Below are 11629 nucleotides of genomic sequence, written 5' to 3'. Positions count from 1 at the left end.
GTTTAATTAAATAGGTCGAGCCTTCTGATACTATAGAAAATGTGAAAGCGAAGATCCAGGATAAGGAGGGTACGTTCAAGAGGCACTTACTCATTATTATATAGTGATCGAAATAAATAAATAAATAATAAATATCATATATACTATTTATGCTATGATATAAACTCCTACATTATATTCCTTATATATTATATTGATATATATCTGTCTTGTGGACTGATTTATGTCCTGCACAGATGTAATTGTCTGCAGCAATTTTTTTTTTTGTTGCAGCATGTTCTAGTGCACGTTCCTCATTTATTCCCGGTTTGTGTCACCCTTAGGCATCCCTCCGGATCAGCAGCGGCTGATCTTTGCTGGGAAGCAGCTGGAAGATGGACGCACACTGTCCGACTACAACATTCAGAAAGTGAGTAGGAGAGGCAGGAGCTGGCACAGTCAGAGCTGAGTCGCCTTTGCTGCTCAGCCTCAAAATTGTTTCCAGTATCTTCAACCAAATCCATGGATTTAGGGTTGGGGGGCAGTATTGATGCTGGGGGCTTGGGATGTCACCTTAATAGCAAATAATCCTTTTAAGAGCTTTCCTAAGTGCCTGGCACTTGAGGCCTGCTTTCTCTGGATAAAAGGAGCAAGCCTGCTTAAATGCTGCTCTTGCCTTGAGACAGCATTCTGAGCCTATTTCATGTGCCTTACTAACAGGAATCAACCCTTCACCTTGTGCTGAGACTTCGGGGCGGTGCCAAGAAAAGAAAGAAGAAGTCTTACACCACCCCCAAGAAGAACAAGCATAAGAGAAAGAAGGTTAAGCTTGCAGTGCTCAAGTACTACAAGGTAGGCAGAAATACGAAACTTGATGAAAACTCAGCTCTCAGCAGAGCTTTTAACTGCTCTGCACAGAGCCTGGTGTATTTAATATTCAGAGTCCTTCCATCTGCAAATATCCCATCTGCTTAATGAAAGAGAAACCCACTGGTGCAGCTGGGCACTTCTGAGCTTGCATTAACTGTCACAGAAGCTGCTTTGCCAATGAAAAACAGTCAGAATTCTCATTACTGCTAAAGGTGTTTGAGAGATTCTCCCTGTTTGCCCTTCCCAGGTGGACGAGAACGGCAAGATCAGCCGCCTGCGCCGGGAGTGCCCGTCGGAGGAGTGTGGGGCTGGAGTCTTCATGGCCAGTCACTTTGACAGGCACTACTGTGGCAAGTGCTGTCTGACCTACTGCTTCAACAAGCCAGAGGACAAGTGAATGTCCCCCACAATAAAGAGCTGACCTTCTGTACGGTTTTTAAGGGTCTCTTTTTCTGTGGTGCTGTGTTTCTTCTCTGCTCGTAAAGAGAAAAACCTGCAAAGCTTTGGGTGCTGCCAACTGGGATGAGGTGCTTTCTAAAACTGAAGCAAGCAGCTTGTTTTAAATAATAAGGGGTACCAGTTGCAGAGGGGGGAAAAAACAACATTACAGCTAACCTTAAGGAGTGGTCTCTTAACATGAGACAGGACAGTAGTTCTGATCTGGAAAAAGAGGAGCTCAGGAGGTCCAGAGTCATGTCTACAAGTGGGTCAGTGCTAGAGAAAGGGGGAGCTGAAATACTGTACAGCACCACCGAGGGAGGGGAAAGAAGATGGCTCAGCTATTTTGGAGCCAAAGACAGTCATCAGAAATATTTATACCATGATGGCTTTACACACCTGAAATGCTTGTACTTACTCCTGTAGTTTGTCCCATGTTCCAGTGACATAAGGTGGTTGCTTGACATGATAGAAAGGCAGAGAATTTCAGATATAAAATATACCTGAAATGCTCTGATATAAAGAAGAGGTGTAAAGCAGCTCCTGTGCATCTCTGGAAGTTCATTTAATGTTACCAGTTAAAGGCCAGCCAGGAGTATAATACACATCCCTTAGTGTTCATGTATTCAAAGGTCCTTTAAAATCCCGGGTCCCAGGAAGTTGTCTGTTGAACTTCTGTTTCTTCATAACAAATAATATCATCCCCAACGTTGAATTCCAAATTCCTGTCCAAACTCAGTCCACAGTCCATTCCTGCTTTTATTACCTGGGCATCATCTTTATGGTGCTTCAGTGATGATAAAGATCCTACAAAGAGAAAAATGCATCATAAAGGGAGCCCACCACCAGCAGAGCACAGAAGTGGTTTGGTGCAGAATTTCTTGCAGAATTCATGTTGTCATGTTGGTGGCAATTCCACTTACCTTTCCAAATAACATTCCCACTGCGGATTAACTTGAACTTCATTTTCCTGTCCAGCAGCCCCTTGTGTACTCTGCATCCAGCCACTGGAATCTTGTTTTTCCCCACTGTTACAGAGAAGGTGTCGAGAACAGAAGCTTCCCCTAAAAGAAAAAAAGTTGTACGTGGGATTAACGGACTGGCACGAGGTATAAGCAGGCTGCATTTTTCCACTTGCCAAGCTTTACCCCAACAGAAAAGCAGTTACAGAGGAGTATAAAAAGAATATTTGATACAACAGGAACTGGAGAATAAAATTCAGGCCACATTGTGAGGCAAAAATCTATCGGTCAATGCCAGCTCACCTACTGTAGTCTCCACCACAGCTGGGGGCAGTCTGCTGTTGAGCTCCTCTTTTAAGTCGTCTATAAGTTTGTAGATGATGTTGTGAAGTTTAATTTTTATTCCCTTTTTATCAGCCAGCTTTTTAATATTGTCATTGGCTTTCACACTGAATCCATATATAACACCTGATAAAGGAAACACTTGTCAAGTGGTGACTACGAGAGATCACACTTTTATAAAGAGTTCAAAGTGAAACCCTGCAGCATGGGGTAGAATTAGGTGGTCAGCAAACCAAGGAAAGCATTTTACTCCTGCTTCCTTTTTAAGGAATTTTACTGATTTTACAGCATTTTACTGCTTCTTCCACTAAGGCACATCAACTGCTACAGACCTCGTATCAAAATAATGGCCTAAGAAAGTCCTCATGGAAAGGTCCCTGAGGACAGAACTGGAGGTATCAACGCAGAAAGTAACACACACAGCTCACAGAAATGACTCAGACCTGCCATTCTGGGGCTGGAAAAACAGCTTGGTTGCCCAAAGTAAGCTGGAAGTGAATTCTAGATCACTCTCATCCACGTGTGGGCTATGGCAGGTCCAGTGACCCGCCCTCTGCAGCAGGTGGGAATTACAGGATACAAACAGGAAAATCTACTGAGTCAGCCTTAGAACCAATGGCCTCCCTGAGCAAAAGGAAATAATTTTCTAACCTACTTTTCAAGCTTTGCCCTGTTTGAGCATCACACAGCAACCTGAGGGAGCAGTCACAGTTTTAATCTTAACAATTCAGCTACTACTGGCATGGCAACAGCTCTTCCAGAGTCCTTCCACTTCCATGAGATTTCCAGCCTACACTAGTCTGATGTTCAAAGAAACATTTTTAAGATACATGTAAATTTACCTTATTGATGCTGCTAATTATTGTTAAATCAAACCTGACTGAGGCCTCCCCATTTCAGTAACTGAATAATTTCAAAACTGCAAACTGATTTTTAAACACACCATTAAAGGCTTCAGCGAGGCTCAGATCGTTTTCACTGATGTCTCCCATTCCAAAGTGGACAATGTCCAGTTTACACTCATCCTCACAATCATAGCTGTCCAGAATGTTCAGAATAGCTTCAACAGATCCATCCACATCACCTGCAGGGGTAAATGGAAGCACTGCTGACTTTGGATATAAAGGAACGTGGAATTATAACTAAGCACATGACAACTCCACGCTGTGCAGCAGAAACTCTTTTGACATCTATCACTCTTATTACATTTTCAGTAATATGTTAAAATCCATCTAACAACTCTGTTCATTCCAAAAATTAACTGGATAAATACAACAGGACCAGAGGCTCCACATCTGCTGTCATTTTTCGGGTCAAGTTTGCATCATTTTTCGGCTCCTGATGCCACTGCTTGTGTATCACCAAATGTGAGGTCAAACCAAGGTCCTCCTGTCCCACTTCAATACACAATTGTTCTCCATTTTGCTGATGCAAAATGATTATAGTTTGGGGGGTGTGTGTGTTATAATTTAGATACACAGAGGTTTATATATGTATGTATATATTTGCATAGGGGTTTACATGTATGGGGTTTACTTCTGAGTTCCTGGGTAGGAGGGTTGGGCTTCTAAGTTTCCTGTGGCTCTGGCCCTGCTGGAAGTGCATCCTTCTGTCCACTGGATGTTTCCTGACACCCCTGCCCTTGCTGAAAGAAGTTCTCTGATCAGTTTTGGACTGACCAAACTTCAGGGCACAGAAATGGTGTTCACAGCTGGCCCCGGGGCGCGGTGAAGGGACAGCACCTTTCACTATGACCGACAGCGTGTCCTCGGCCACCTCCCTCCTGTCCTTGGGCCTCTGGAACAGCAGGTGCTTGTTGGCCTTGTAGAGCACGGCCTTCCTCTGCCTCCAGGTCAGATGGGCCAGCTTCTGCTGCTGCTGCTTGTACTCCAGCCTGTGCTCCTTCTGCTTGGCTTCGATAACTTCCACGTCCTTCTTCAGCTTCTCCTGCTGTTCAACGTAGGTCCTCCAGTCTATCACTTCATGTGCCCTTTGCTGGGCAGGGAGACAGAAACGTTACCTTTAAAACATTGCATCAGAAAACTCTACAACAATGCAGTTTCATCCTTTGGCATCTTCTCTACAGGCTCACTCATTTTCCCCCCACACTTAATCACAGATTTTGCTGCACAGATGGCAGAGAATGAGCACAAGAGCTTCCTCCCTGAGCTACAACATGTTTTTATGGTAACTCTGCATCGCAGAAGAGAGTTATCCTTCATTCTTCCACATGGTGTTTATCCAGCTCTCTCTCCTAACACCCATTTCAAGCTGTATTTTATGCATATTCTTCTGTCAGAAACTAGTTCTCTCACTCTAAAGTTGAAACACTGTGGAGATGAGGACAGTCCAGCAGGGGAAAGGTGGAAAACTAAAAGGCAATATGTGAACCCTCATTCCTCTTACAGAGCTCAGGCCCCTTAATCCCCATTCTCATCTTTCATGGGATCATCCAGGTTATTCAGAATGAAAGCTCTCACTTGTTCTGCTACTCAGCTCCTTCCCTGCAGTGTGAGTTTCCCATGAAAACAGTTCTTTCCGTACCTCGGATTCCACTTCCAGGATTTCATCCCCTGCTGAAGGGACGTCCTTCCAGCCCATGATTTCCACGGGGATGCCTGGGGGGGCTGCATCCACGGCCTTGCCGTTCTCGTCAAACATGAACCGCACCTTGGCCCAGGTCTTGCCTGCAACCAGAACACAGCCCTTCCTCAGAGTTCCTCTCTGGATGATGGCTGTGGTGAGGGGACTGGTGGAGAGCAGAGGAGAGAAATGACAAACAGAAGAAAAGTGACACTTCTCCCCGTCTCCATGGTTAGTGCAGGCAAAACACAAACCAGGACGGGCCTGTGACCCCCCACGGGCAGAGTGTTCCTGCTAATAAAATTTTACAGTGACTCGTAAAACCCCCAAAACCTGCACTGTACTCTTCATTTCTGCAGAGCAGTCCAAAATTAGGCATTTGTGAACCCAGCAACAGACTGATTTTACCCACTATGTGAACCCCCCCCAAAAAAACCCCAAAAAACAAATCCCAACAACTTGCTAGAATTCAATTAGTTTTTAGAGAGGGCAGAACACGCCTTGTTCACACAGAACCTGCAAAAGGACTAAGACATTTAAGAGCAGAACGTCACGTCACACACAATTTGCCAAGAACTGTGTATACATTATGACTGTTAACTTCATCATTCCTACTGTTTTAATGGCATTTAAAAAATAAATCTGTTCTGGCATTTTAAACTAAGTCCTGTGCTCACAGGACTTCATCTCAGTGATAGGATGTATTTTCCCCCATCAGTTTAAAACTTCTTTTTCTGGCCCTCGTGCTGCAGAATAACCTTTCAAGGCTTTAATTAGAAACACTGCAAAGAAACTGTGACAGCTTTGTTTAGGGAGGTCCAAACCCCCTGAGCAGTGTCCCTGTGTTGTCACAAATCGCTCCTCTGAAGCTGTGGAGGTGCAGATAACTCACCCTTTGCCCTTGTCTTTGCGAGACTCGATCACGGTGCCCTCGACCAGCCCCGTGGCATCTGCCTTCAGCTCCAGCATCTCTGCCAGGGCAACAGTGGCTTCTGCCAGAACCATCAGGTTTTCACCCTGCACGAAACCACACACACAAAAATACACAAAAATACACAGCATTAAAGTGAGATCAGAAGTTGAAATCTTGGTGCCAAATTCCCCCACTGAAAACTCGATGACATTTACCACCCATTCAAGACTTCAGGACATCAAAGAGGCAAAACTGTTGGGCTGGGTTTTTCCCTCCACCCCCTTTTTTCTAATTACATCTTGTAAGACCACTGTGAAACTGTGCTCCTGTGATTAGGCCTGTGTCAGGAAAATCTTTATTTACCCTGGTTTGAATTTTTCCCTTCATGCACGGCATTATTACCAGCCTTGCTTTTGCACTGATTTCATACAACGAGCAAACAGCAACTGGGATTAACCTGAAAAATATCCACTGAACTTACAGAAGAAAAACAAGATATTATTGCTCCCTAAAAGCCTGAGCCTCAGAATACATTTCAGAGTGTTTCAAATAATTCTGGTGAGAGCCAGCAGCACTCACCTCCTGGTGTCTGACACCTTGCCATGAAGAGAAATAATGTATTTTGCAGTTGCTAAATAAAAGTGCATCTCTCTGCACATATCAGACACCCACAAACACCACCATTTCTTTCCACCACAACCTTACCTTGAGTGCAGAAATATTTACAGCTTGAACATCGCCCCCAAACTCCTCACAGACCACATCATGAGCCAGCAACTCCTTCTTTACTCTTTCGGGATCGGCTTCGGGTTTGTCACATTTATTGATGGCGAGGATAAGAGGAACTAAAAAGACAAGGAGCAAACTCAGCACCAGCCTAACCAAAACTCGGTGTGACCACCAGAGCTGCTAGAAAAGGTAATGGCCACCTAGAACAAATCCCTGCAGGGTGGACTCTGAGGAGGTACCTCCTGCATTTTTGGCGTGCTGGATGGACTCCACGGTTTGCTCCATCACGCCGTCCTCTGCCGCGACCACCAGGATGACGATGTCGGTGATGTTGGTGCCCCGTGCCCGCATGGCTGAAAAGGCTGCGTGCCCAGGAGTGTCCAGGAAGGTTATCTTTTCCCCAGAAGGCATGTGCACTGTGAACAAAGGGACATGGAACAGCTGAAAATCAGCGCTTCACCCAGCTTTATTCGATGCAATCAAGCGTCGCTCCTTTGAGAACTTCTTTAATACCAGTGACAGGTTTTAGGCAGACAGATAACTTGGCACGGAGGTGGGAGGTGCTGCTAAATCCTCAGGAGAGAAAAAGCATCCTGGGATCCTCCTTAATCCAAAAATAGTCTAATTTCAACTGTGCAGACAATTCACTTCCAAGTTCCATCTAAGTAATCCTGACAGTTATCAGCAACAGACACATCATCATGTTACAGTTTCCTTCTTCACCGCTTACACAGCAACTGGTTTTGTGGCAGCCTTTTCCCCCAGTGACCTGGCAGCAAGTCAGCCAAAGTAAACTGTGTCCAGCATGCCCACGTGCAGCCGGGTCTCACCGAGGAAAGCCCCGATGTGTTGTGTGATGCCTCCCGCTTCCATGGAGGCCACCTGGGTTTTGCGCAGGCTGTCCAGTAACGTCGTCTTCCCGTGATCCACGTGTCCCAGGATGGTGACAACGGGGGGCCGTGGGGTCAGCACTGCTGGGTCTGCAGGGGGCCTGCAAGGACAGCACAAATGCCAGAACAATTCTGAGTGACAGGCATGCCCACGTGGCTATAGAAGAGCCACTGTGAGTATTGAGATTCCTCCTCCTCACAAATCCCAGCTGCACCACAGCCAGCCCTCCTCGTGCTCAGTGCTACTGAATTAATACCCTGAATTAATGCAGCAATCCAGGGTATCAAAGAATTGGCTTTTCTTCAGAGTGTGGCATAGAAAAACCCCACCTGAAACCAAACCTGGCTAACTAAATCAAAACAGTAAACTTCACATTTTAAATATTATCATATTGTGACTGTATCGGGGATTATCAACACCCCATCACAACAAAGAAAGACAGGACATGACAAACACCTGCAGGAAGAAACAGAAGATAAAGAGCCAAAAAGAGCAGTTCCCAACTTGCCTTTTCACAGCATCTGTGTTTTTTCTTTCCTTCTCCTCTTTCAGTTTTGCTGATTTGTACTTCATTCCTGACTTCTGAACAATCATCTTGATGTGGTCTTCATACAAGATGGAATCTGGCTCCAGTGAGTCCAGATCAACGTCCGTGTACAGCAGTGCTTCATAAATATGGTCTGTGGGAAAGACAAAGGCATTTAACAATGCCACCCTCAAAAACATGTGGGACAAAAAAAACCAAACCCAGTTCATACAGTGTAAGATTTTGTCATTAGTGATTTGTATCGTGCTGTTAAGTTTCATTCACAAAGCACTTTTCCTGTAGTTAGATTGATCTAAAAGTTCCCGCTACACCACATACTTGCAGAGAAGAACTTGATGCAGAAGGATTTACAGAACCTGAGTGCCTTATCAAATACCATCATCTTATTTTTCCCTCAGATTTTCACACCTTACTTTTCCATTAAACCCCCCAAAAAGAAAGCAAGGGAAACTCATCTAAACCAAACAGCAAAGGAGTGACTCAAGGAGGAAGCAAATCTGATAATTCAGATCATTTGCTGCTTTCTTTGGTAGCAGAAGCACAGAACCCACTGCAGCAGTAAGAAATCGTTACATGCTGACCTAGGGACTGTCAGAAAGGTACAGCAAGACATGACAGACTTTTCTGCTTCTCTCCTCATTGCTGAGAGGGAAATTTGCCAGAAAAAGTCCCCAGCTGGATAGGAAGAGACTGGAGATTGGCATTATACAGCTGCAGAATTATTTCAAATGTCAAGAGGCAAAGCATGCCAATAACCCCCCTAAAATATAATTTAGAACTGGTCAAGCAGAGCCACCATAGAGCCAGGAATGTTCACGGGGTCACAGGAACAAACCTACTCCTGTGACCCAGTTGTCTGGGCAGTCACTTAAAGAGGGAAGTGATTCCAGACAAGCCTCGCCCACTCTGAGCTAATCAAACCACTGTTTCAATGAAATAGAAATGCTCCTGGACCCCAGATCCCTACTCCCAGGGCTAGATTCCAGGCTGAAGGTCTCTAGTCATGAGTTTTTAACTCCCAGGGGTTCAGCTCTGACAAACCAGGGTGCAGTGTTTTCCTTCCCAAGTAATTTAGCCCCTGAGAGCCCCAGGCACGAGGAGCAGTTCCCCTGGATCCTTTCTGCTGGAGATGGGAGGCAGCCCTGGCTCCTTCCCAGTTAAATGTCTGGCCCAGTGATTTGGACAGCCCAACTTCTTTTGTGTGTACCAACAGCTCCTTTGGGATGGGACAACCTCCCTGGCTAAGGGAGGGATTAACAACCACTAATTAACGCCACTGAAGACACCTCTGCCTCTCCCACTCGTGGAAGAGGTGGGGCAGCTCTCACTGCTTCAAGCCCCAGAGCAGCCTCTCACCTATGTCTTTGCCCATGGCTCGTGCCAGTTCCTCAATAGTCATCTTCTGCCTTATCTCCACTTCACCTCTCGTCAGGGGGAACTTCTTTTTCTTCTTTTTTGTCTCCTACATGGAATTAGACACGTATATAGGAACACAGAGCTGGCATAAACTAGGGAATGACAAAAACAACATTAAGAAGACAGTGGTCTCAAGCCATAGGAGGTGAACACATCTTTTTTACTAGAACACCAATGAATTTAAATAAATAAAAACGACTTACACATCACAATGGACATTTAAAACGTGTAGCACGCAGCACAACTTTTTTTCATTTTTTATTTTTCAGATTAAGGGCAAAAAAAGTCAACAAAATCATTTTCATGTTTGGGTTTTAATAATTTCTTCCTGCCTCTGCAAAATTCACAATGCTACTGGTCTAAGTCACTATTTGAGAGGGAATCACAATAAAGTCGTATATTAAGCACATTTTGTCTGATAAATTTATAACAAATTCTCTACATTCACGAATAAAGCTCTTTAGTTTTAATTTAAAAGTTCAGGCTGAGCTCCTGCACTTTTCACACAAACCCAGGGATTACTGGGCTTTGGAAATTACCTCCTTTGTGGCCAGATGTCTGCGCTGGGCTAAGGCAGCACCGATCACTCTGTGGTTTTGGCAGAGCTGTGGGCGCAGCAGGACGGGGCACAGGGGGTGTGCAGAGGCCTGCACAGGCTTCCATTGTGCCCCCCAAACCTTCCTGCAGGACAGGGCCCGGAGCTGCCTGCAGGCACCACGGAGCTGCACCAGGCTCTCCAGCCTCAGCACCAGCCCTCGGTTCATCTCCTCACTGCAAACACAAAGGGCACACTGAGACCAGGAGCTGAAACGTGTTCTTCCTCGGGATAAAACGGACAGGAACACAAGGCACAAATGTTATGGTTCCAAACAGGCTTTTTAACACTTAAAAGAGTGAACTATTTAGCAACTGTTCTGGTTTTTCTGTTTCCTCCAGCGCTTCCCCTTTCTCCACTACCCTACTGCAGACACACCGATCTACTAAGAGCTTACAGATCTTTCTTTGATATAAACTACTATAAACTACTCTCTTTCACTGATCTTTGATATAAACTACTAAACCCTCCATTTCGGGTTCTTTGACATCTGCTAGAAGGAAAGGGACATTTGCACTCCTTGTGCAACACTGACAGAGTCACCCAGGTGTGAGCTACTTCTCTAAGCCCACGAAACACACCTGCAAAATGCTCTTTACCTGAGCATTTAAAGAGAAAAGCACCACTCAAAGACCCTAGCACTGCAATAACACCAGTGCTGTCGTGTGGACAGAGATATCCTTTGAGGATAAACCTTGGCTCAGCAACCAGGCTTCCCAGGGTGCTTCTGCCAGATCATCCCACATCTTGTTTTAACCATCTTAACTTTGGTTTGAGCCTTTTTGCTAATTATCCCATACAACAATGTCCTCCTTTGAACTTCTCCTGTTGCTCAGAGCTGCCAATTCTGCACTGGCCCAGGTTGCCCGGAGAAGCTGTGGTTGCCCCTGGATCCCTGGGAGTGTCCAAGGCCAGGTTGGACGGGGCTTGGAGCAACCTGGGCTAGTGGGAGGTGTCCCTGCCCATGGCAGGGGGTGGCACTGGATGGGTTTAAGGTCCCTTCCCACCCAACCCATTCCACGATTCCGTTGTGCCCAGGGTGCCTCTCCCAGGTGTCCCGGTACCACCTTCCCGCAGCTCCAAAGGCAGGGAACGCTCTGGGCTCCCCTCAGGAAGGCTGCAAGCCCTTTAAAACCTCCCTTGCACCCGGGTACCTGCGGGAAGTGACCCGACGACAAACTAACCAACCAAAACCAGCTACTTTGGGGTTTTTTTTGTTCCCTTAAAGGGGCTGAACGTGTAAACCCGAGGAATCTCGGACCTGCCACAAGACGCTGCCTACAAACACAGTCAACACAAGGTCAAGGCCACGCCGGACCAACCCACAGCGGCGAGACCCCCCCCCGCGAGGCTCTGCCTGTGGA

General features: G+C 45.8%; 2 protein-coding genes across 2 annotated transcripts in view; one reads left to right on the top strand and one right to left on the bottom strand.

The window, feature by feature from the left end:
* Nucleotides 1-1284, top strand: part of RPS27A (ribosomal protein S27a) — a 3333-nt gene extending 2049 nt beyond the window's left edge. Inside the window, exons 2-5 of the mRNA XM_029961644.1 lie at nucleotides 15-69; nucleotides 324-409; nucleotides 700-831; nucleotides 1097-1284. Coding sequence (XP_029817504.1) covers nucleotides 15-69; nucleotides 324-409; nucleotides 700-831; nucleotides 1097-1246 — 423 coding nt within the window. The 3' untranslated portion in view covers nucleotides 1247-1284. The remainder of the gene's footprint in view (nucleotides 1-14; nucleotides 70-323; nucleotides 410-699; nucleotides 832-1096) is intronic.
* Nucleotides 1285-1833: 549 nt separating this feature from the next.
* MTIF2 (mitochondrial translational initiation factor 2) overlaps nucleotides 1834-11629 on the bottom strand; it is a 10738-nt gene continuing 942 nt past the window's right edge. The window contains exons 2-14 of the mRNA XM_018077573.2: nucleotides 10210-10441; nucleotides 9611-9716; nucleotides 8216-8387; nucleotides 7647-7807; nucleotides 7056-7232; nucleotides 6793-6932; nucleotides 6067-6191; nucleotides 5136-5340; nucleotides 4334-4586; nucleotides 3535-3675; nucleotides 2553-2717; nucleotides 2211-2351; nucleotides 1834-2094 (exon numbers count right to left, since the gene is read on the bottom strand). Of these exons, the coding sequence (XP_017933062.2) occupies nucleotides 1925-2094; nucleotides 2211-2351; nucleotides 2553-2717; nucleotides 3535-3675; nucleotides 4334-4586; nucleotides 5136-5340; nucleotides 6067-6191; nucleotides 6793-6932; nucleotides 7056-7232; nucleotides 7647-7807; nucleotides 8216-8387; nucleotides 9611-9716; nucleotides 10210-10434 (2181 nt within the window). The 5' untranslated portion in view covers nucleotides 10435-10441 and the 3' untranslated portion in view covers nucleotides 1834-1924. The remainder of the gene's footprint in view (nucleotides 2095-2210; nucleotides 2352-2552; nucleotides 2718-3534; nucleotides 3676-4333; nucleotides 4587-5135; nucleotides 5341-6066; nucleotides 6192-6792; nucleotides 6933-7055; nucleotides 7233-7646; nucleotides 7808-8215; nucleotides 8388-9610; nucleotides 9717-10209; nucleotides 10442-11629) is intronic.

This window comes from Manacus vitellinus, unplaced genomic scaffold (assembly GCF_001715985.3).
Source record: "Manacus vitellinus isolate BGI_N305 unplaced genomic scaffold, ASM171598v3 scaffold_38_pilon, whole genome shotgun sequence".
Taxonomy (NCBI): Eukaryota; Metazoa; Chordata; class Aves; order Passeriformes; family Pipridae; genus Manacus; species Manacus vitellinus.
This window is presented reverse-complemented; position numbering and strand designations above follow the sequence as displayed.